Source organism: Poecilia mexicana, unplaced genomic scaffold, assembly GCF_051168715.1.
Source record: "Poecilia mexicana isolate PSO_F unplaced genomic scaffold, ASM5116871v1 scaffold_4, whole genome shotgun sequence".
NCBI lineage: Eukaryota > Metazoa > Chordata > Actinopteri > Cyprinodontiformes > Poeciliidae > Poecilia > Poecilia mexicana.
Window position 1 is genome coordinate 21272754 of NW_028263373.1, and position 26171 is coordinate 21298924.

Genomic DNA, 26171 nt, shown 5'->3' on the forward strand with positions numbered 1-26171 from the left:
CTTGTGAAATCCACGGCTCCTTCTCTGTATAACAGTGTAGCTGTCTGCGGTGCCTCGCTCTGTTTGGTGGTTCAGAGTAGAAGGTTAGAATGCACATGATAACGAGGAGCTGCGTCCTACTGCTGTGGTCGCAGTTATTGACTTCTGTAACATGCCAGGGTAAGTCCTCGTACTTCCGCTCATGTTTTTCAATTTTAAAGTATTTTGTGTTTATTGTTTGATGATTTGTTATTGATATAAACCCACTGAAATTGTTTGTTGCCGTCACACAGACTGTACACGTGAACAGTTTCTTAACAGCCGTCACTTTGATTCAAATTTTGACGTAAGTGGTTTGGATGCCACTTACAGCGGAGGAAAACAAGTGAGAGTCCCCTGCAGTGTTGGCTACACTGGCTATTTCAAGCTGATCTGTACTGAGGGGAACTGGATACCTTCTGGCAGAAAATGTGAACGTAAGTTTCAAACGTGTTTCATTCATTCTGCCATTTTTATCTTACTTTTTTCTCCCACTACAGAATATTTACCCATGTTTTGTTCTTGTCCCAATATTTTAAGCGAAATCATGCGGACATCCCGGAGATGCACAATTTGGAGATTTCCGACTTGTGGTCGGAGATGATTATGTGTTTGGATCTCAGATTGTTTACGAGTGCAACCCAGGGTATGTAAAGATAAAATAAGGTCCTTTCTCTGTGAGTTTTGTTGTGAGCATTCTTACAACTCTCATTAAAAACTTTTTACAGTTATCACATGGTCAGTCGGTCAAGCCGCAGGCGCTGCTTGGCAGATGGCTGGGATGGGACCATCGCCGTGTGTGAAGGTATGAGTTGAATATGAAGTTAATTTTTTGTCAATATAAATAAGATACCACTTTCATTTAGAAAAAAAAACATTTCTCTGCCTGTAGTAAAGCAGTTTGTGAGTCTTTTCAATTGCCTCTAAGTTTTCAAACTGCTTGTCAAAGATGAAACACCCTGAATAAATTTATGGCGTGAGGGAGTGATCAGTAGCTGCTTCTCCACTGAACATATAATTGCGCAATTTGACATTTCAAGAATAAATTAAATTTTGTTTAATGGAAAAAAAAAAATCTTTTTCATTAAAATGTTTTGGCATTAGGATGAGGAGATTTTTTTGGCCATATCAAAATTGGTTTATTTCACAAAACTTCAATGGAAACACCTTTTTCTCGTATCACACAAGTTACATTTTCAACAACAGGATATTACCACTGGTACAAACCATGAAGAATAAGATGGCAGGAAGTAGTTGAGGATCTTAGCACAGCATGTTTTTCTATGGCTTATCGTGTGAACAAACTTATTCACGTGATTTTAATTGTGTTCCTTTGCGAACATTTCTAATGGAAACATAGCTACTGATCAGAACTAAACAAAATGAGGCAGCATTTAAAACCTTTAAATCAGAATGGAATACATTATTGTTTACTTTGTTACACTGCAAAAACACACCAACCATTTTTGGTATGGTTTTAGTGCATTGTCAGATTATTTCACTTATAACAAAACATTTTTCCTATAAGTGAAATAACCTGCCAGTGGAACTAGTACTTTTTCATCAATGTTATGAAATTACTGACTTAAAACAAGCTCCAATGTAACGTCCTAAAAAGTTACTTGTAACTTAGTTTTGTCTTATTTTGAGTATTTAGTAAGATTTTGTGTTTTTGCAGTGTAGAGCCTCACAAAGAAATGGTTTGCCTGATCTCTGATACAATTGATGAATGAATTATAATATTGCATCATAACATTTTTGTATCTTTATGTAATGCCATTCAAATCAATTTTGGTATTTCTATAGCTTTTTCTTTTGATTTTATGTACTTATTTATTTTTTTATTGCTATGTGTATTAAGCTTTCCTTGTCTTGTGTTTCAATTTTTGTCATTCCAGCCACGAAATGTCCAGTCGTTCATGCAGACGATAATGTACAGATTTTAGGGGATGCAGCAGAAGCCACCACTGGCAATGTCGTTCGGTTTAGCTGCAAGTCTCGTGCTGAAATCTTGGAAGGGTCATCAGAGATTTATTGCAATGATGATGGAGAGTGGAGTGGCCCGGCTCCAAAATGCAGAGGTATAGCAAGATGTCAAAACTATCACCAAAAATGTTAAAAGCAGCTTACATTTAAAAGAGATAAAAGCAAAATTCAAGACTTGAATAATGTATTTTATTACTTTAACTATATTTGATACTATTTACTAGAGGTAGGGAGTATTTTTTCAGGCAAAACGTGCAATTTTATAGTACAATAAAACAAATTATGTTACCTTTAGTTGTTATAAAAATGTTGTATGTACCAAACAAAACTTAAAAGAATATAATTTCACAATTTGATGCCTTGAAATTGGCCTCTGTGTCTTTAAGAGCCTTCTACTCTTTCTGACATTTCGCCTTCAGTACGTCATCAAAACAGTCTTATCCTTTATGGCTTTTATAGCCGTTCTTAGGAGCGTTCGACTGAGAAGTAATTCATAATTTGAGCTCAGCAGACTCACAATTCTACTGGGTGAATTACTGCTGCCGCTAGTCTGGAGGAGCTGAGTGGGGAAGTGAGGGACAGGTGGTCTGTTAGGTGGAAACTGGAGAGTAAACATTTAGGCAGCCTGAAATGGCTCCCATGGCAGATTCAAGGATTTTTAAAAATGCATTAAAAGAATAAAAGCAACACTTCATGTATGTTTTGTTGACTGAATAACAACATAATACAATAAAACACTCAAAAGAGTTGATTTTATATAGCACCTCCCTACATACCTTCTTAATATGTTTTAACAACAAGCCAATCAAATCTCAAACTGATTGAAAGGCATAATTATCAGTCTTTCCATTAGAATTGCACTTCTGGTAACGCGTGTGCTTTATATCAACAGCAATAAGATGTTCCGTACCTCAGATTGAACATGGCCGTGTGGTTGGTACCGCTCAGGAGTACCAAGAAAATGAAATCTTAGATTTTAGATGTGATCAAACTTATAAACGGGCTGATGAGAGAACTCCAAGATGCACAAAATTTGCAGGAAAAGCAGACTGGAGTCCCACACCTGCATGTAAACGTGAGTCTGATCTCAGTTACAACAACAAATTATTTGATTGCAATGAGGAATAAAGTCTGAGGTACACATATGAAGTGTGTCTCCTTCTAACAAACTGACAAATAATGATATATGTCCAATGATTCCAGCAATTAAATGTGACCTGGCTCTGGCATCAATCCCTGGGACGACCTATGACCCTTCATACAAAAACATGTTTTCACCTGGAGAAACAGTGAGAGTCACATGTGGAGAGAAACACTGGATTCTGGACATGCAAACAACAGTGGCTGATGTTACTTGTGGAATCCGTGGAGACTGGGATACGAATCCGATATGCCAAGGTATTAAAACACAGAAGCCTAAGTGTCATCAATTGATTATTCAGTTAAAAAAGTCTTTGTGATAATGTTTCATTAGTCCCATGTATGATGAATACTGTTTGAATAGAAAATGTATTTTTCTCCCACTCCAGAGGTTACATGCCCACGATACATAGACGAAGCACATTTGTATCGTTCTGTTAACACTTGGGGCAGAAATAAAATAGGTGACAGAGTACGGTATGACTGTGCCAACAACTACGATCCTGCAAGTTCAGACAGCATGGCGACGTGCACCAGAGAGGGATGGACACCGAAACCACTTTGTCGTGGTACTGCTCACTTTAAATGCTCTTTTGTTGCTTTACTATAAAACTATGTTTGCATTTCATTTACCTGGTTACTTTGCACGAAATACTTCATAATCTTGAAAACAAAATCTTTGTAAATTATCCTCTTTACTTTTAAAAAGAGCGTGGTAAAGAGAGGAGTCCCTCTGTGGATTATTTTGTGACAGCTGCAGTGAAGCAGTTATCTGAAGGTGGAGTCAAATCTCAAGAAACAAACAACCTGAACAGAAAGCAATTTGGCAAAACACTTCATTTATTAATTAAAAAATAGATACTTGTACTAAAATGTGAACAATAAAACTTAACACAAACAAAACACTGACATGAATGTTTGTCCATTTAAACTCAATTTCTTTACCAAGTAGAAACAAAAAACAGTCATTTTTATGAATATCTGTTATGATTTGTAATTAAAAAAAATAGAAACTGAACATTTTTTAGGACTCACTATTGGATGAATGCATGACGTTTCTAGATACACAAAATAATTTTGCAAAATCTTTTGATGAAATAAATGTTCAAGGGAGCAACACTAAAATCTCAAATAGCAAAAAAGCTGAAAAATAAACATTATATCAATTAATAACTGCAACAGTTTCAAGTGCTCCTCTAGTAAAATTTATCTTTGCATTTAGATTCTTCCTTATTATCTTTTTGTTAGCAAATATCATGCAGCTAAACTCCATGTTTAATGTTATTTTCTTCATCAGGGACACGGTGTGAAAACCCTAACATTGAAAACTCCAGAATTACCAGAGGTAGTAGAAGAACTTACTACAACGGTGACCGACTCACATATGAATGTTCGGGAGGGAATCAGGAATCTGTTACTATCACCTGTGAGCGAGGAGCCTGGGTAGGGATAAAGCCATGTCCAGGTAAGAACATCTGTGAGTAATTTAACCGTGTTTTACGAACTATTGTGAGAACCTTGTCATGATTTGAAAGGCACTCGTAGGAAATATTGACCCTTTGCAACTACGAAGCGCCATGTTGGACATCGGAAGTGACAATCGGGAGTATTGAACAGAGCACTTAAGTTGTTTTCCCAACATGAATAAACTGGAAAGTTACTTTTACCAGTTTATTCATGGTTTCTGCTTGTTCAAGTCGAGCTAATTTGTCTGAGAACGTAACACACCTGGTTGGGGCTCATAGACGGCGGTATTTACAGAAGATGGAACAGCTAGCTTACAAACCAACCGACCCGTTTCTCCTCTCTCCTCACGTGTTGATCAAATTACCTACTTTGCCTGAATTCACACCACATGATTTATGTCACTATGTCAAACACCCTTAAACCGGAGCAGCCTTAAAAACGTACAAAAGGCGAGATGCTAACCAGTTTTTTCCGTACATGCTAGGCTACATGATGGTGGGCATTGTTTCCATGGTTACTAACGGTTGTACCTTCGCCATAATGCAATGTTTGAGACCTTTCTAATCATACTTGCTTATAAAGTATATGAACATTAATCTTCTTACCTTGTAAAAAGGTGCAAATTCGCCCAGGGGTGACAGTCATTATGATTGACGGCTGCTATCCATCACCCCGCATCTTTCCTCGTTATAAAATGAAATGACAAGTTTGGTTTTCACCATTGTCTGTGCAGCCGACTGCGCAGCACCCTGTGGCAATTTTTACTACAAATCAACCGAATTAAAGCAACATAAGGCCACCTCATGTACGTTTTTTGACTGGCTTTACAGGAACATATAAGATGTTTTGACGTCCATGACGGAGCGGGCCGAGGTCAATATCTGAAAGCATATGAATTTGAAGAAAGTTTATAAATAAATAAAAATGTTATTTTTATTTATTTATTTCAAACATGATAGCAGTGTAAAATAACACACATAAACAAGGAGTGCAAATGAAACATTTTTTTGTACCACAATAATCTTAACATGCTCAGAAAGGAGTAGGAAGAAGTAAGAAACATGAATAAACTGGAAAGTTTACTTTTTCATTAGTCCAGCATTTATTAAGCATCATTTTAATTTATGACATCATAACAGTTCATTTAAATATCTGGTTACAGCTGCATAGATTTAACTCAAGTATCCTTACATGATGATTTTGGGATATTTAAGATGTTAACAGACAAATTAGCTTGACTTGAACAAGAAGTAATAAAATCAGGCCTCAAAGGTGGATACATATTAGTTGAATTTATCTTTTGACCCCTGCAACTGGAATATGTCTTCTTTTTTCTGAATCATTAACAGAAGGGACACGTTGCCAGAAACCTGAAATTACAAATGGATTTGCAGTTGAACCCAATGAAGGCACAATTTACTACGCATGTAATGAAAATTTCAAACTTCCTACCAAAAGCTGGTGGGGTCTTGCCAAATGTGAAAATGGTGTGTTTGGCCAACTTCATTCATGTATAGGTAATTAATCTCCATTTTCTCTTGGACATAATTTTACTCCTATGAATTTAACCAAATGCAATGCTTCCAATTAGCTAAACATCAGACTCTTCCTCGTTTGTGCAATATTTGGTCATTATAAATTAGTCAGAGTGTTTGTATATGTAATGTTTTATTTTCAATGATTCTGTAAAGTAAATTAGCTGGAAACATGTTTTTTTATTATGCAGTATACTTAGTGTAACAATCTTGATGCATTATTGATATGTGTGCTTTGTCAATGCTGTCTCAAAGCAAAGACATTGTGTGGAGAGGCTTCTCCAATTTCCAATGGAAAAATGACCATTTCAAGGACACGTGCTACGATTGAATGCAATGAAGGATACGTTGCACAGATTGCTGAACTGACTTGTGATAATGGAAGATGGAATTATCATGGGTTTACAGCAAAAACAATCTGCCGTGGTGAGACATCCAGATCATTTTAAAATACTCATATGATTAAATTTTTACAAAGATTTTAATTAGAATTTTACATATTTTTTATGTCTTGCAGCAACTGCTGAACACTGTGGCTCACCACCCAAAGTTGAGAATGCAGTTGTCACCATTTCATACCAGAAGGAATACTTGCATGGCTCCTCTGTGACTTATCTGTGCCGTGACAAATATATGATGGAGGAAGAACCCTCCATTACATGCAATGCTGGGAAATGGGAAACGAGAAACATCACATGTGTCCGTATGTGCATGTTTCATTCAAAATGTTCTCCAAATATTATTAATGGCATTGTTTTAGGCCTGTGAGTCACACACCATTTTGCCAACTGATTCCCCATTTCTTCCTCATGTGTTAAGATTTCCTCCCTTTCTATGTCTGTTTAATACTTGTAATCAAACCATTTCATTCTTGCAATCTTTAATCACTGCATACATTCCAAGTGTTTGCATTATTTCTGCTGATAAAATCTAAGAAATATGAAACTTGCAGAAAATTTTACTAAGCCGGAGTTTATTAAAATTACACCAAAATATATGACAGATTATGATCTGATTGGACCAAATGAAGTCTGACTGGATTCCTGCCAGTAGATATTATTAATTATTAAACCTCTATTTTCCTTAAACCAACTGTGAAATATACAAATTACTTTAATTTTGTGGTTTACCAACCATATAAAAAACATTTAAGTTGTAGGCATGAACTGAAGCACATTCCATATAAAACATGCCTCATCTGTTTGGATGGCACCATCCAGATGTGGCAAACTACCAAAAGGTATGTAATGACAAGGAGGCTGAATTAATGTGTCTTAATGTGTTTCAGCTTTTTGTGAGGAGCTCAGTAACCCCCGACTGACAGTGAGGACAGACATGATTAAAGAAAGATACAAAACAGGAGACGTGGTTCAGTATGTGTGTACTGCACCTGGTGCCAATGAAGGAGGCAATGCAACATGTGAGAATGGCAAATGGACAACATCCAAAGAATGTCCAGGTAAGAGGAAATGGTGCTAAAAACAGGAAAAATGGAATTTAGTTTTTTATTTTTACATGACTTCAAGAAATTTTGTAGGTTGACAGATGCACTTTTTACTACTTATTTAATAATATTGAAACAGAATTGTTAGTTAAAAATGGTTTCCTCTGGTCTGTTCTGGTTTTCTCAGGCATTCCTTGTAAAGTTGAGCCATTGAGTGTCGGACTGAGACGTGTTGGAAGTGCATCCCAAAATCTAGTGAATCCTGGAGATATATTACATTTTTTGTGTGAAGATGAGTATGATATGGAGGGTTCTGATGAAGTTCAGTGTTTAGACATGGGGAACTGGAATGGCCCGTTTCCAACCTGCTCTGGTGTGTTCACTTCCTATTTGGTGCAACTTGTGCACTTATGCAATGCCTTTAACATCAATTAATTTTAAAAATAGCTTCTAAACTTTGTCTTATGTTTAAAATTAATCCTCAGTGTCGCTGCAAAAATAATTCAATTTGCATGCATTGTTTTAAAGCAACATTTACGTTTGTGATGGTTAAAATCCTTGATCAACAATACTTCTGACCCGTAGTTGACGATCTCACTCATTGTTGCCATTTTCACAAAAGTGATATGTAATGTAATTATGACTTTATGGGGTAATTGATTCATTTAAATTAACAAATTTATAATTACTGGTTTTAAAAAAAGATTTTACCGTTAAAATTGGTGTTTGTTTCCCTGAGTTATGACATATTTTGCTGATTTTGTAAACTTGTGTTCTTTGGCAGAGAAATGCAGAATACCAGACAAACCCAATACTGTTCGCATCTCTTCATCTGTACAAGGCAACGCTATAAGTAAAGGAGATACATTGTCATTTGCCTGTCGTCAACAAGAGCACATCATGCAAGGGAGTCCAACAAGTAGATGTTTGGGAAATGGAGAGTGGAGCGATCCCGTACCTCAGTGTTCAGGTAAATCTCTTCTCGTCTTACTCTTTTCTTGAACATTTTTTAACCTAACTATATTTATTTAAGGTGTCAGCATTTACACTCTAATACATTTAATTAAAATATATTTAACTAAGTGCTACTCTGTTCATCATGCTTAAAAACTCTAGACAGCACCAGATAGGAAGGTAGATCACATGGTATTTATTTCTGTTCATAAGTCCAATTTTGTGCTCAACTGCTGGATATTAGTATGTTTGGCAAAGGGAAGCGATAATTTCAGCTTTTTAATAACTTTGTGACCAATAATTCCCCATATGGAGCAAAAAAGAAAAACATGAAATTTTCAAAGTCTCTGGGTAAAGCAACATTTAAGTATAAACAGTAATATAATGAAATAAAAAGAAAACAGATTTTCACTCCTTGTACTCTTTGTAGATGTAGAAAAGTCACTGTTCTAGATTAAATGTCATGGGCAGCAATTTATGTTTTATGTTATGATGCAAATAACTAATAATATATTCCTTAAATTATATAAGCTTAACAAAGCATAATTTCAAACATATTTTTTCTCATTGTTCACATTCTTTCAGCTGTTCTGGATTGTTCAGCACCACCACATCTTGACAATGGAGACACCAGATCAATAATCCGATCAGATGCAGTTTATCGAACTGGTGAAAAAGTTGAATATGTTTGTTATGATAAGTACACTATGGAGGGAAACGCATTTAAAACCTGCGACAAAGGTGTATGGAAAGGAAACATGAGATGCCTGAGTAAGTTAAATTTGAACATTTCACTTTGCACACTGTGATATTTCTGCTGTTCTAATATGTACTTAGAAACCACTGCTGCTTATTAATGTTCCAGCTGCAATCAAGAATAATAAAATGTACAAAATAAACCAGAAACCCTTTTTTTTAAAGAATGGTTTTTACATTGTTTAAAATGCTAAAAAAAATAAAATAAAATAAAAGGCAAACATCATTAAGTTATCTGTACTTTCAGAGTATCTAGAAATAGTATACATATTCAGAATTATGATAAAATGTATTGATTAGAAATAAATAACTACTTGAGTACAGTAAAAGGTAAAGAATAACAAAACTAAAAGCATTTTTGTGTCCAAAACAGAGATTATGCAATCAGTAGATCTCGATGAGAAAAAATATAATTCTACAACCTCAAAACATCTATTTTAATTTAGAAAAAAAATCCTAAAGGCTTTACTTCTCAATCCCTGAGAAATCAATAAATTATCATTTAAAACATTTTAAAGATGAAACCTTTCAGTTATTTTGCTTTACAAAAAAAAATTAAAAAGAAAAATGAAAACAGCTGTTTAGATTCCCATCACCCTTCTGAAAAGCTCAGGAACATTTTGAAGAAATATCTTATACATTTTTTTTATAAAACTACATTTATAATTTTATAACAATGTTTTTATAAAATTATATTTTTATTGGTGTTTTCTAATTTCTGTATTATCCTATTTTTTACACTCCTTATATTTCTAGAAATTTTGTTTATCTGATACAAACAAATGATATAAACTTAAATGTTTGTTTTCACTAACAAAAACAAATGTTTAGTTAGTAAAAACTTTTCAAAAAGAATTCTGCTTGTATGGTTTTAATAACGTGAAAAAGGTTGGAACATTTTGTAAATATTGTGATTCATGATTAAACAGAAAAGAAGCAAAATGTAAAAAATAAGATGCAGAGGCTTATTTAGCTGTGACTTCAGCTTAGAAACAGAATATGCTCCTCACAACATTTGATAAATGTTTAAGAGGAAATGTACAAATATTGGCAAGTATGTATTTTATTAGTTTATGAAACAGTTAATTGTATTTTACCGTTTTTTGTTTTTCAGAACCCTGCACTGTGAACGAGGAATTACTGAGTAACCATGGTCTTCGGTTTAGAGTTGGCGGTGAAACTAAGATGTATGCACCACATCTGGATCACCTTACATTTGTTTGTGTAAGGGGTAAAAAACATGATGGCGTTGTGCCATTGCGTGTTCAGTGTAATGATGGTCTGATGACCCTGCCCACCTGTCAGTAAAAGTTTTCAGGGAGCTAAATATAGACATGTAATCACAAAAATATGTAAAATACTTTGGAACGTCAAAATGCTCAAAATTAAATAAGTACTGCATTGTAAAACAAGAAAGTACATTAATAAATAATGGATAAAAATATGACAATGAAATTGTGAAATAACTGAAAGAATATTAAATTCTATGCTCATTATTGTGAAATATTATTCTTTTTTTAATATGTGCATATTCAAATAAAACATTTCACAGTGATTTTTACCCCAATAGTATCTATTGCTGTTGTGTAATTTTTCTTTATTTCCTGCAGTTTTATGGAGGACCAAAACTGACATAATAAGAAATAAAAGCAGAAATATATATTTAGTTTTTCTTTGTCCTTGCACATGAGTTTCCATCAAGAAATGTATATATTTTCTTTTTCATTTCCCATAAACATACGTTTTTGTTAAGAAAAGTAGATATTTTGTTTAGTCATTTTCTTATACAAGCCCTCCTTTTGTCATTGCTAAATTATTTATTTAACTATTTTTTTTATTTATTTTACTCATTTTCACCCCTTTATTTATTTATTTAATTTTGGCTGAAATGGCTCTCCATACTATGGAGATACTCCATGTGCGTCTTTATGTTAATGAGGAGAGCTGCCTTCTCTCCTATTGGCCAATAGAGCTTTGGAACCAACGTCACTGCTTCTGACGTTGTGGGGCGTTTACGTCTCGCGCAGTCGCTCGGTGCATGATTTATGCACAGACCAAAACAAACTTTGTCCCGGTGGTTTTATTGTGTTACCGACTGCAGTGAAGTCAGTTTTGAGTTAGATATTGGATATTCCAATGTCCGCCTAGCAAGCGGCGTTTAGCTCAAGGTTGATCCTATGAACGATAGCTTCGGCCAGCCGTTCTCCAGCTCCCTCCTCAGCGCTCGGAGGTTCACTTAAGAACTGCCAACAAATTTCCAAACCAAACACTCCTGTCAAACAAATGTTGTCTTGTGACCAACTGATTCAAAAAAAAAGGTAATTCATGCTTTTACATGAGTCTCACTGCCCTCTATTAAAATGTCAAGTCATATTCAATATTTTAAATAATTTTAATATTAAATAATATGTTTTCTTCAATAACTTCCATATTGTGTGCCTTACTGACTAGAAATTAGTGTGTAATTGTTGTACTAAACTGTATGAGACACACACATGTTTATTCCATTTTAACTCAATTTTATTTTTGTTACCTTTTTTTGGTTTAAATTTAGTATTTCTTTTCAATAGCTTCTAGGTCATGTGACCTATTGAGTCAAAATCAGTGTGAAAGCTTGGGCTATTCAAGTTTTTACATGACTTTTATCAGTAAAACTTTAATTTTTGTATATAGTAATACATCCATCCATCCATTTTCTAACACCCTTGTCCCTTGGTGGGGTCCGGAGGTGCTGGTGCCTATCTCCAGCTAACGTTCCGGGCAAGAGGCAGGGTCACCCTGGACAGGTCGCCAGTCTGTCACAGGGCAACACAGAGACAGACAGGACACACAACCATGCACACACACTCACACCTAGGGAGAATTTAGAGAAACCAATTAACCTGACAGTCATGTTTTGGAGTACCCAGAGAGAACCCACCATGCACAGGGAGAACATGCAAACTCCATGCAGAAAGACACTGGGCCGGGAATTGAACCCAGAACCTTCTTGATGCAAGGCAGCAGCTCTACCAACTGCTGCGCCACTGTGCAGCCCTATTGTAATACATTTCTCGGCATTTGCTAGAGAGCTATGTAAAATTATGTCTGAGAGAACTACATAAGACGGTGTTCTTTAGACATTGATCATCATCTGACCACTGAATTGCTTTAGTTTCACAATATTGAGTCCAGTGTTCCACTGTCCTTCATGAAAACAAGGTAAAGGTGCCAGGGGATTTTAAATAAACACTCGCAAGATAACCAAGCAAACAAAAATGAACATGATTAACTAACAGTTCAGACAGAAATGTTGGCTTAATAGTAAACAATCCAGTCTGACCTTCAAAAGTTGATAAGCAAAACCAAATCTCAAGATTCTTAGAAATAATCAGTAGCTTATAGGCAAAGGTTATATTTAAACAGAGAAGATTCACTTAACTGTTTTTAAAAAAATAAATTTAATTCTGGATAAATTTTTGAGGATGTGAGACTTTAAATGAGTGGTGGGTTCATCTTGGCAGAAGAAAAAGCAGTGACGTAAATGTGGGCTGTCCATGTTACCCTTTTGAGCTGCAGCTGAATTAAAAATGGGACAACCTAAGTAAACTTTTCCTCAGAAAACATCAAGTCACCACAGGCAATGAAGCCTCTGTGGTTTATGTTCCTGGTTCTCCAGGCGTTTCTGAACGTTGAATTTTCCTGGTCACAGAATGGTAAGAAACTGTTTTTTATTCATGTTTTAAAGCCATTGTTATAGAAAACACAAAAAAGCTTTAGTTCAGGCAAGGCAACTTTATTTATCTAGCACCTTTCAGACTCAATCTGCTAAATTATATAGAAGTTAGAAACATGTATCAAACCAACTAAGATTAAAAAGGTAAAAATAAAGAAAATAACTGAATAAGAGTCTTCTATTTTGAAAGAGGCCACAGTGTCAGTACTCCTACAGTGAACAGGAAGCTTATTCCAGATTTGTGGTGCATAAAAATCCAAGAAAGAAAGAAACATTTTATGTAATCTTGGATGTTTTTTATTATTTGTATATTTCTACATTTTAAATAGCAACCGATAATAAAATAAATATTTTTCTTCTTGTTCTTTTCACTTGTACCAACATATTTTAAAACACTGTTTTTCCCTTATTCTAATAGAATTTTATTTAACTTTTTTGGTCCAAACCCACCGTTTCATTAACTATATTGAAAGATTAATGCATGTGATGTGTTAGTCATTACACATTAATATTATTATTATTATTATTATTATTATTATTATTAATTATGAGTTTTGTAGTTAATTTTATGCCAAAGGGAGCCATGGGGAAGTTGGACTTTAAACAGGGTTTCATGACTAGTATGCATCAAGAACTAGAAACTTTTTATAGAGGCTAATTGTATTAGGGGAAAAAGTAGTTTATAGTTCATTGTTTTAAATCCAGCTTCATAATGTCAGATCTTTTTAAATCAGCCAGCATAATCTAGATCAGAGCCAGAGCCAGTGGAAACACTGCAATATAAATTATCAGTGAAAATTATTTACATATAATTTACTGAAGTAATTATGTAATATCCCCTAAATTGTTATGTATGCACACGTTTTTCTCTGTCCTACTGACTGCTTGTTCACTTGTTTTTTTAAACCTGTTTGAAATAAATAAATGCAAATACAAATACTCTAGATACTTATCTTCCAAAACAAGTAAATAGCACCAGTACAGTTAAGTACTTTGGTACAAAAGGGTATGTTAGCATTTACGTAATGGAAATAGGCTTGGGCGATAAGGCCAGATACACATGACCCTGATATTTTGGGGGTTCTTCTTTTAATAATTTCAATCTCTGACATGTTCTCTTAATTTATTATCTCCCTGTTTTACTTTCAGTGATCACTTGTGAAATTGGTGGACTGGATCCTAATCTGTATGTATCTGGACTAAAACCAATTGGTGGAATGATTAAACCTGGACACAAGCTGCGTTTTCTCTGTGCTCCTGGTTATCAGATGGACGGCTCAAAGGAAATTGAATGTTTACCAACCGGCCAGTGGAACGCTTCCTTCCCATCATGCTCTGGTACGTTCATCTGAAGTGATGTAAAAAAGTATTTAATAATGTTTGATAACGTAAATTCTACGTTTAAATTGAAAAAACATTCAATCAAAGGGTTTTACTGTTTAATTGGGGGTTTTAATCTTCACATTATGTTGGTTTTACTGAGTTATAATCTCTGTGGCTTATGTTGCAAACCGCTGTTCTTTAGCTGAGTTCACACAACAGTTTTAATTGCTCAAGTCAGATTTTTCTGCTAAAGTCAGCTTTTTTCTTCATGCAACCGCAATCCGACTTCTGTGTGAATGGTTTATGACCCCAAAGCAACCGGGATCAATCAATCAATCAATCAATCAAAGTTTATTTGTATAGCACATTTCAGCAGCAAGGCATTTCAAAGTGCTTTACCTAATAATAATAAAAAAACAGCATGTGACATTGAATAAACAGTAAGAAAGAGAAAGATATTTAAAAAAAAAAAAAAAGATTAAAAAAGATGAAAAAATGTGAGAATGGCAATTGGACAGCATCCGAAGAATGTCCAGGTAAGAGGAAATGGTGCTAAAAGCAGGAAAAATGGAATTTAGTTTTTTATTTTTACATGACTTCAAGAAATTTTGTAGGTTGACAGATGCACTTTTTACTACTTATTTAATAATATTGAAACAGAATTGTTAGTTAAAAATTGTTTTCTCTGGTCTGTTCTGGTTTTCTCAGGCATTCCTTGTAAAGTTGAGCCATTGAGTGTCGGACTGAGACGTGTTGGAAGTGCATCCCAAAATCTAGTGAATCCTGGAGACATATTACGTTTTTTGTGTGAAGATGAGTATGATATGGAGGGTTCTGATGAAGTTCAGTGTTTAGACACGGGGAACTGGAATGGCCCGTTTCCAACCTGCTCTGGTGTGTTTACTTCCTATTTGGTGCAGCTTGCAAACACAGAACCAATCCACTAATGCAATGCCTTTAACATCAATTAATTTTAAAAATAGCTTCTAAACTTTGTCTTATGTTTAAAATTAATCCTCAGTGTCACTGCAAAAATAATTCAGTTTGCATGCATTGTTTTAAAGCAACATTTACGTTTGTGATGGTTAAAATCCTTGATCAACAATACTTCTGACCCGTAGTTGACGATCTCACTCATTGTTGCCATTTCCACAAAAGTGATATGTAATGTAATTATGACTTTATGGGGTAATTGATTCATTTAAATTAACAAATTTATAATTACTGGTTTTAAAAAAAGATTTTACCGTTAAAATTGGTGTTTGTTTCCCTGAGTTATGACATATTTTGCTGATTTTGTAAACTTCTGTTCTTTGGCAGAGAAATGCAGAATACCAGACATGCCCAATACTGTTCGCATCACTTCATCTGTACAAGGCAACGCTATAAGTAAAGGAGATACATTGTCATTTGCCTGTCGTCAACCTGAGCACATCATGCAAGGGAGTCCAACAAGTAGATGTTTGGGAAATGGAGAGTGGAGCGATCCCCTACCTCAGTGTTCAGGTAAATCTCTTCTCGTCTTACTCTTTTCTTGAACATTTTTTAACCTATAAAACTCCAATTCTTTAGAGATATTAAACACCAAAGCTTATTTAAGGTGTCAGCATTTACACTCATACATTTAATTAAAATATATTTGATCAAGTGCCACTCTGGTCATCATGCTTAAAAACACTAGACAGCACCAGATAGGAGGCTAGGTCACATGGTATTTATTTCTGATTATAAGTCCTATTTTGGCTCAGCTGCTGGACATTAGTATTTTTGACAAAGGGAAGCTATAATTTCAGGATTTTCACAGCATACTGGTAGTGACAGTATAGATTTTTGCTTTTTGACCTATAACTCCCAATACTGAGCAAAAAAAAAGAAATGAACCCAAATGAAATGTGTATTCTGGGTCAGGACCAAGTCTATCAGCAGGTAAAGAGGCATTTATGTTTGAAAGAAAATAGATTGTCATTTAGTAGTATTTGGAGTTGGAGTCGGAGAAATCTATTCTCAGCAGTAATCAACATTCTTTACATTAGGATGCAAGTTCTATAAAATTAGTAAAGCATAATTTCAAACATATTTTTTCTCATTGTTCACATTCTTTCAGCTGTTCTGGATTGTTCAGCACCACCACCTCTTGACAATGGAGACACCAAATCAATAATCCGATCAGGTGCAGTTTATCGAACTGGTGAAAAAGTTGAATATGTTTGTTATGATAAGTACACTATGGAGGGAAACCCATTTAAAACCTGCGACAAAGGTGTATGGAAAGGAAACATGAGATGCCTGAGTAAGTTAAATTTGAACATTTCACTTTGCACACTGTGATATTTCTGCTGTTCTAATATGTACTTAGAAACCACTGCTGCTTATTAATGTTCCAGCTGCAATCAAGAATAATAAAATGTACAAAATAAACCAGAAACCCTTTTTTTAAAGAATGGTTTTTACATTGTTTAAAATGATAAAAAATAATAATAAAAGGCAAACATCATTAAGTTATCTGTACTTTCAGAGTATCTAGAAATAGTATACATATTCAGAATTATGATAAAATGTATTGATTAGAAATAAATAACTACTTGAGTACAGTAAAAGGTAAAGAATAACAAAACTAAAAGCATTTTGTGTCCAAAACAGAGATTATGCAATCAGTAGATCTCGATGAGAAAAAATATAATTCTACAACCTCAAAACATCTATTTTAATTTAGAAAAAAAATCCTAAAGGCTTTACTTCTCAATCCCTGAGAAATCAATAAATTATAATTTAAAACATTTTAAAGATGAAACCTTTCAGTTATTTTGCTTTGCAAAAAAAAAATTAGAAAGAAAAATGAAAACAGCTGTTTAGATTCCCATCACCCTTCTCAAAAGCTCAGGAACATTTTGAAGAAATATCTTATACATTTTTTTTTATAAAACTACATTTATAATTTTATAACAATGTTTTTATAAAATTATGTTTATTTTCTCATTTCTGTATTATCCTATTTTTTACACCTTATATTTCTAGAAATTTTGTTTATCTGATACAAACAAATGATATAAACTTAAATGTTTGTTTTCACTAACAAAAACAAATGTTTTGTTAGTAAAAACTTTTCAAAAAGAATTCTGCTTGTATGGTTTTAATAACGTGACAAAGGTTGGAACATTTTGTAGATATTGTGATTCATGATTAAACAGAAAAGAAGCAAGATGTAAAAAATAAGATGCAGAGGCTTATTTATCTGTGACTTCAGCTTAGAAACAGAATATGCTCCTCACAACATTTGATAAATGTTTAAGAGGAAATGTACAAATATTGGCAAGTATGTATTTTATTAGTTTATGAAACAAAGTTAATTATATTTTTTGTTTTGTTTTTCAGAACCCTGCACTGTGAACGAGGAATTACTGAGTAACCATGGTCTTCGGTTTAGACTTGGCGGTGAAACTAAGTTGTATGCACCACATCTGGATCACCTTACATTTGTTTGTGAAAGGGGTAAAAGACATGATGGCATTGTGCCGTTGCGCGTTCAGTGTAATGATGGTCAGATGACCCTGCCCACCTGTCGGTAAAAGTTTTCAGGGAGCTAAATATAGACATGTAATCACAAAAATATGTAAATTGCTTACAACTACTATGCTCAAAATGAAATAAATATTACATTGTAAAATGAGAAACTACATTAATAAATAACAGATAAATATATATGACAATGAAATTGTGAAATAACTGAATGAATATTAAATTATTTGCTCATTATTGTGAAATATTCCTGTTTAAAAATGTGCTTATTAAAATAAACCATTTTACTGTGAATTATTTTCCCAATCATAGCAGTTATTGTGCAACTTTTCTTTAATTCCTGCTGTTTTTATTCCAAATCGTCCTTTTTGTTTTGCAAAGCCACCTTTTATTTTATATGGTTTTGTTCAGTAACACCCTATTTATTTTATAGAGGAACCTTTCAGGAGAACAACTTTATCTGTCAATCAGCGTCGGTGTTTGGGACCAGCACACCCATTGGTTTATCCTTAAGCATCAGTTATCTTTTCTGGATAATGCTCTCTGTGCAGCTAACAACACAGCAGGGAGCTAGAAATAGCTTGGTAGGTCAGCGATGCATAAAGTTTAGCTCTACTTACTCTAGCAGATCAAACTGCCCCACAGTTACTGACAGCAACAGAAAAAGAGGCAACTCCAACTACCTCTCCGACGCCCTGTTCAATATGGCCGCTCCTCGCATCGACAATGGTAGTGTGTGGTGAAAACACATGAAAAAGTGTCTAAAATAAACATTAGATGCAGTGAACAAATTAAAAATGATGTTTGCTTATGGAAAGTAGAACTTAAAATTATGTTTGCCAGATCTGTATCTATACAATGTTTATGGATGTTGCCATGTTGAAATTCCAATTTCTTTACTAGAACACCATTACCTAAGGTCTGATGTTAAACCCAACTCCAACTTTGAGCTTCCCAGGTAAAACTGGAACACAGCACAAGTTTTTCCTCCGTCAACATTGTTGATTATCCATGAATGAGGCACCTGGTGGTGACTTGGGTGACCAAAGAGGAATGTTGGAAAAAAATACATTTCTGAAGGCGGAGCTTCAGAAACAGCAGAAGTTTCTTAAAGAGACAGAGGTCCAATTTCAAGGCGCTAAATCACAAATTTAAATTAAAGATATCTGCTCAGTCAGGGTTGTTTTTGTCTGCTTGTTTTCTTTCCCAAACAAATTAAACAATATTTGAATTTACTGAATATGACGAAAAGGTATGGCACATTTAAAAGAACACAGCAAAAATAAACAATTATTTTAAAAAAGTATTGTTCAGGAGTGATGCTAGTTTTTCTTGAGTTCTTGATCATTTGATGAAAAGGCAGAAAGATATCTATTTTTTTCATGTCCATATTTGGTCATCCTGTTGACTTAAGCAGGTTGTTGCATCACCTGAACAGACAGACGAGTCTCAATGTATCTGTTTGTTTTTTACCACTCATGGATGCATTTCAGTATTCTGGGCATCCCGGAGTTGTGAAACAGTGCAAAAAAACAAATTGCACAAACTTCCATGAGTTTAATGAACTTGATGTTAAATGTACTAGATGGAGAAACATCGACCGAGTGAAGCTTTGTAGGTCGGCTAAAGTTGAAACGGCATCCAGCGCATCTAAGGTTCAACTTTGGAAAAATCAGTATAGGGCTGAAACTACAGTGTTTGAAGAATCTTGTCAAAATAAACTGCCTCAAGATTACTTGAGGGTGGCAAAATCATTAAAGTGACAAAAGCAGTAATATCCATTAGCAAAACGTTTATATCCATCTGGGATTGGAAGATAAGTTCAGCTCAGTGGTCAATGATTACACCGGGTCAGTGATCAGTTTCTCTCTTGCAGAATCGCTCTCTGTAAAACATTGTAGCTTTCTGTGGTGTCTCACTCTGTTTGGCGGTTCAGGATAAGACGATAAAATGCAGATGATTAAAAACTCTGTCCTGCTGTTGTGGCTGCAATTACTGACTTCTGTTAAATGCCAAGGTACGTTCAGGAAGCGCTACTTATCTTTGTGCTTTAACATTACAGGTTCAGAGTGTGAATATTTTTTTAGTTAATACACAATGATTATTTAATATTTATTCTGTTTACTTAAAAAAACTGTTGAAACTTTATTCACAACAATAATTTTAAAAATTCAGAGTCATAAATGTGAAGAATCTGCATACAAAGCTAGAAACAGAATTCAAGACGCAGACATCAATTGATTTAATACAAACAAAAAAATTTTGTTCCTTAAAGTGCTTTGCAAATTATGAACCACAACATTTAGTTATTATGCATAAGTGTTCAGCTAAGTCTGTCTCCTTATAGCAAATAACCTGACAAATAATAAGATGTCCAATGATTCCAGGAATTCACGTGATTTTAATTGCGTTCCTTTGCAAACATTTCTAATGGAAACGTAGCTACTGATCAGAACTAAACAAAACGAGGCAGCATTTAAAACCTTTAAATCAGAATGGAATACGTTATTGTTTACTTTGTTACACTGTAAAAACACAAAGTCTTACCAACCATTTTTGGTATGTTTTTAGTGCATTGTCAGATTCTGCTTCTCCTTCTAACAAACTGACAATAAATGATATATGTCCAATAATTCCAGCAATTAAATGTTACCTGGCTCTGGCATCAATCCCTGGGACGACCTATGACCCTCCATACAAAAACATGTTTTCACCTGGAGAAACAGTGAGAGTCACATGTGGAGAGAAACACTGGATTCTGGACATGCAAACAACGGTGGCTGATGTTACTTGTGGAATCCGTGGAGACTGGGATACGAGTCCGATATGCCAAGGTATTAAAACACAGAAGCCTAAGTGTCATCAATTGATTATTCAGTTAAAAAAGTCTTTGTGATAATGTTTCATTAGTCCCATGTATGATGAATACTGTTTGAATAGAAAATGTATTTTTCTCCCACTCCAGAGGTTACATGCCCACGATACATAGACGAAGAACATTTGTATCGTTCTGTTAACGCTTGGGGCAGAAATAAAATAGGTGACAGAGTACAGTATGACTGTGCCTACTATTACGATCCTGCAAGTTCAGACAGAATGGCGACGTGCACCAGAGAGGGATGGACACCGAAACCACTTTGTCGTGGTACTGCTCACTTTAAATGCTCTTTTGTTGCTTTACTGTTAAACTATATTTTTATGCCACTTTACATGAAATACTTCATAATCTTGAAAAACATGCTTTGTAAATTATCCAAAGAGGAGTCCCTCTGTGGATTATTTTGTGTCAGCAGGGTTTTCTAGAAGGTGGTGTCAAATCTCTAAAAAGTAAAAAGTAAAGAGATTAAGTGTAGACACTTAATTTTTTTAAGGTAAAAGTTGATTCTTGGACTATAATGTGACCAATAAGTTTAACACATAGCTACTGATCAGAACTAAACAAAACGAGGCAGCATTTAAAACCTTTAAATCAGAATGGAATACGTTATTGTTTACTTTGTTACACTGTAAAAACACAAAGTCTTACCAACCATTTTTGGTATGTTTTTAGTGCATTGTCAGATTATTTCACTTATAACAAAACATTTTTCCTATAAGTGAAATAACCTGCCAGTGGAACTAGTACTTTTTCATCAATGTTATGGAATTGCTGACTTAAAACAAGCTCCAATGTAACGTCCTAAAAAGTTACTTGTAACTTAGTTTTGTGCTGAAATCTTGGATGGGTCACCAGAGATTTATTGCAAGGATGATGGAGAGTGAAGTGGCCCAGCTCCAACATGCAAAGGCACAGCAAGATGTCGAAACTATCACCAAAAATGTTATAAGCTCTATTTTGAATATAGCAGTATTCAAGATATGTTTTAACTTAGCAGCATATGTTTAAAACAGATAAAAGCAAAATTCAAGACTTGAATTTTATTACTTTAACTATATTTGATACTATTTACTAGAGGTAGGGAGTATTTTTTCAGGCAAAACGTACAATTTTATAGTACAATAAAACAAATTATGTTACCTTTAGTTGTTATAAAAATGTTGTATGTACCAAACAAAACTTAAAAGAAATATAATTTCACAATTTGACGCCTTGAAATTGGCCTCTGTGTCTTTAAGAGCCTTCTACTCTTTCTGACATTTCGCCTTCAGTACGTCATCAAAACAATCTTATCCTTTATGGCTTTTATAGCCGTTCTTAGGAGCGTTCGACTGAGAAGTAATTCATAATTTGAGCTCAGCAGACTCACAACTCTACTGGGTGAATTACTGCTGCCGCTAGTCTGGAGGAGCTGAGTGGGGAAGTGAGGGACAGGTGGTCTGTTAGGTGGAAACTGGAGAGTAAACATTTAGGCAGCCTGAAATGGCTCCCATGGCAGATTCAAGGATTTTTAAAAATGCATTAAAAGAATAAAAGCAACACTTCATGTATGTTTTGTTGACTGAATAACAACATAATACAATAAAACACTCAAAAGAGTTGATTTTATATAGCACCTCCCTACATACCTTCTTAATATGTTTTAACAACAAGCCAATCAAATCTCAAACTGATTGAAAGGCATAATTATTAGTCTTTCCATTACAATTGCACTTCTGGTAACGCGTGTGCTTTATATCAACAGCAATAAGATGTTCCGTACCTCAGATTGAACATGGCCGTGTGGTTGGTACCGCTCAGGAGTACCAAGAAAATGAAATCTTAGATTTTAGATGTGATGAAGCTTATAAACCGGTTGATGAGAGAACTCCAAGATGCACAAAATTTGCAGGAAAAGCAGACTGGAGTCCCACACCTGCATGTAAACGTGAGTCTGATCTCAGTTACAACAACAAATTATTTGATTGCAATGAGGAATAAAGTCTGAGGTACACATATGAAGTGCGTCTCCTTCTAACAAACTGACAAATAATGATATATGTCCAATGATTCCAGCAATTAAATGTTACCTGGCTCTGGCATCAATCCCTGGGACGACCTACGACCCTTCATACAAAAACATGTTTTCACCTGGAGAAACAGTGAGAGTCACATGTGGAGAGAAACACTGGATTCTGGACATGCAAACAACGGTGGCTGATGTTACTTGTGGAATCCGTGGAGACTGGGATACGAGTCCGATATGCCAAGGTATTAAAACACAGAAGCCTAAGTGTCATCAATTGATTATTCAGTTAAAAAAGTCTGTGATAATGTTTCATTAGTCCCATGTATGATGAATACTGTTTGAATAGAAAATGTATTTTTCTCCCACTCCAGAGGTTACATGCCCACGATACATAGACGAAGAACATTTGTATCGTTCTGTTAACACTTGGGGCAGAAATAAAATAGGTGACAGAGTACGGTATGACTGTGCCTACAATTACGATCCTGCAAGTTCAGACAGAATGGCGACGTGCACCAGAGAGGGATGGACACCGAAACCACTTTGTCATGGTACTGTTCACTTTAAATGCTCTTTTGTTGCTTTACTGTTAAACTATATTTTTATCCCACTTTACATGAAATACTTCATAATCTTGAAAAACATGCTTTGTAAATTATCCAAAGAGGAGTCCCTCTGTGGATTATTTTGTGTCAGCAGGGTTTTCTAGAAGGTGGTGTCAAATCTCTAAAAAGTAAAAAGTAAAGAGATTAAGTGTAGACACTTAATTTTTTAAGGTAAAAGTTGATACTTGGACTATAATGTGACCAATAAGTTTAACACAAACCAAACTCTAACATTAGAGGTTAATATTTAAACTCCATTGTTCCTTTGATGTCGCAGAGGACACAAAAAAGTTGAATGAAAATTTATAATGAACTGGAATAGAAACAATTGATACTGAATATTAGGACTGACTCTTACGCTAATTAATAAACATTTGTTAATATTTCTGTTTACCAAAATCTGTCATAAAAAGTTCACAAAGACAAACACAAAAACCTCAAGCTTCAAAAAAAAGCACTAAGATAAACATTATATCGTTGAATAAGTCCAACCGTTGTAAATGCTGATAAGCTGATAGTACAATTTTATTTTCTTCATCAGGGAGACGGTGTGAAAACCCTAACATTGAAAACTCCAGAATTACCAGCAGTAATAGAAGAACTTACTACAACGGTGACCGACTCACATATGAATGTTTGGGAGGGAATCAGGAATCTGTTACTATCACCTGTGAGCGAGGAGCCTGGGTAGGGATAAAGCCATGTCCAGGTAAGAACATCTGTCTGGAAAACTCCCCTCAAACACAGAGGTCCTAAATAAGTGGAAGCATTTATTAAAGGAACCCTGGTTCATAGGGACAATAATCAGCTTACATGGACCAGAGTTCGTTTTCCCCATTGGTCTGGACTAAGTTGTTTCTTCTCCATTAGCACAGTCAGAAGCGCGTTCATAAGCTTGATTTACAGCACCAAGACCCTCCTCCTGGCTCTGACTGGTTGTTTTTGATTGAGAGCTGTTTATAGCAGTAAAGGGAAGAGGTGGAGGAGATCAGTCTTTTCACACCTGTCTCATATTAAATTAAATGAACTGCAAACATAATTTTCCTTCACACTTCAAAACAACACTAAAGAATCGTCCTGCATTGTGATGAAGCACCGTCTTTAACTACCGTCTCATTGCTCACTTTCTTTCAGCTCCTTCAAATTGTTCAGCACCACCAGCTCTTGAAGATGGAGACACCAAAGCAATAATCAGATCAGATTCAGAGTATCAACATGATGAAAGAGTTGAATATCTGTGTCAGAATAAGTACACTATGGCTGGTGGCCCATTTAAAACCTGTGACAACGGTGTATGGAAAGGAGACATCAGATGCCTCAGTAAGTTAAATTTTAACATTTTATTTAGCAAACTGATATTTCTGCTGCTCAGAACCACTTCTAGCTGATATAAAAAATATATAAAATGTGTAATGACACAACTTCAAACCAGATAATTATCTTTTAATGCAGAACGCTTCACATTACTTAAAATTATGTAAATAAAATTATGTATATAATTTTAAGCACATTTACTACAACAAACTTAGAATGCATAAAATCAAACATGGAGAACCAACATCTAGTTTTAATCCAGAGAAAACCTACTAATTTATGAATTAATGACTACTTATTATTCTTATTAAACATGAGGGACAAATATGTAATTTTATTCATTTGTCTTTTTGTTTCTCTCTTCGTTTCTTTGCATTTCCTTCTAATTCATGTAAAGCACTTTGAACTGTATTGTTGCTAAAAATGTGCTGTATAAATAAAATCACCTTACCTAAACATTTTAAAGCAAATGTATTGTTTGGGCAAGTGCTATTTATTTCCTTCGTTTTATTAACAATTTTGTTTTTCTACTCCGTTTTTCTTCTCAGAGCCCTGCACCGTGACTCAACAATTAATGAACGAGCATAACGTTCAGTTTGCACATTTTGAGGACAGTAAGATATTTGTGCCGCATACAGATCACATTGCATTTGTTTGTAAATCGGGGAAAAGACTCGATGGCACAGTCCCGCTGCGTGTCCAGTGCAATGATGGTGAGATTAACCTGCCCACCTGCCAGTAAAAACTTTCAGTGAGTTTAATATGTAAATGACTCACTACAAACAATAAAGAAAACTTCAATTTCAATTAATAAATGCTAGGTCTTCTGTCTCTGAATGTTTCAATACGTTTTTTTTATTTTTTTAAACCAAACATTGATGATTATCCTACTTGTCAAGTAAATGTCAAATTTATCTATGTAGCACATGTAAACAACGTTGACAAAACAAGGTTTAAAGATAATCATAAAATCTTAAAGAACACAAAAAAAGAAGAAATTTGGGTATAATTTGTAGTGTCCCTATAGGGTTTTATTTTAACAATATTATAGTTGTGAAGTTTGTCAAAAATGTATTTATTCTTTGAATATATTTTGTTTGGTCAACTGACAGCTGTAGCTCCTCCCCCTTTTTCTGTTGCCGTCGGTAACTGTGGGGCAGAAGCTTCTGGACATTTTCTTGTGCTTCTTGTGGATTTTTATGTTATAAATGCACACAGACCACTGAAGTGGACACTAATGCATCATAAAACACACTATCAACTACTGGCCATCAGCTGCTGATGCAAGAAATTATTTTTGTTAAATCCAATTAAAAAAAAGCACACCAACCAACCCAGTCCCTCCTTCTACTGTAGACGACTTTAGCAGGTAAAAAAAAAATATTGTGACATCAGATAACCCCTGAAGATGTATTTTTCAAATAACTTTGTATTTGGAGAAAATTACAATTGATCACCTAAAAAAAAGAAAAACTTTTTTTTTTACAAATGTTTTTTCCTACCGTTTTTTTA

At 34.7% G+C, this 26171-nt stretch overlaps 1 protein-coding gene across 1 annotated transcript; it reads left to right on the plus strand.

The window, feature by feature from the left end:
- LOC106920097 (complement factor H-like) lies at positions 1–25474 on the plus strand. The gene is made up of 32 exons (XM_088005268.1): positions 1–159; positions 273–455; positions 559–664; positions 747–823; positions 1917–2099; positions 2897–3079; positions 3208–3402; positions 3534–3713; positions 4442–4609; positions 5961–6128; positions 6402–6572; positions 6664–6849; positions 7435–7605; positions 7778–7963; positions 8375–8560; positions 9130–9315; positions 10415–10606; positions 12885–12995; positions 14165–14353; positions 15047–15232; positions 15659–15844; positions 16443–16628; positions 17711–17900; positions 18483–18583; positions 20494–20688; positions 20820–20999; positions 22477–22659; positions 22788–22982; positions 23112–23291; positions 23887–24054; positions 24480–24665; positions 25208–25474. The coding sequence occupies exons 1-32, from the start codon at positions 90–92 to the stop codon at positions 25399–25401; spliced, it is 5421 nt and encodes a 1806-aa protein (XP_087861394.1). The 5' UTR covers positions 1–89; the 3' UTR covers positions 25402–25474.
- Positions 25475–26171: the final 697 nt, after the last annotated feature.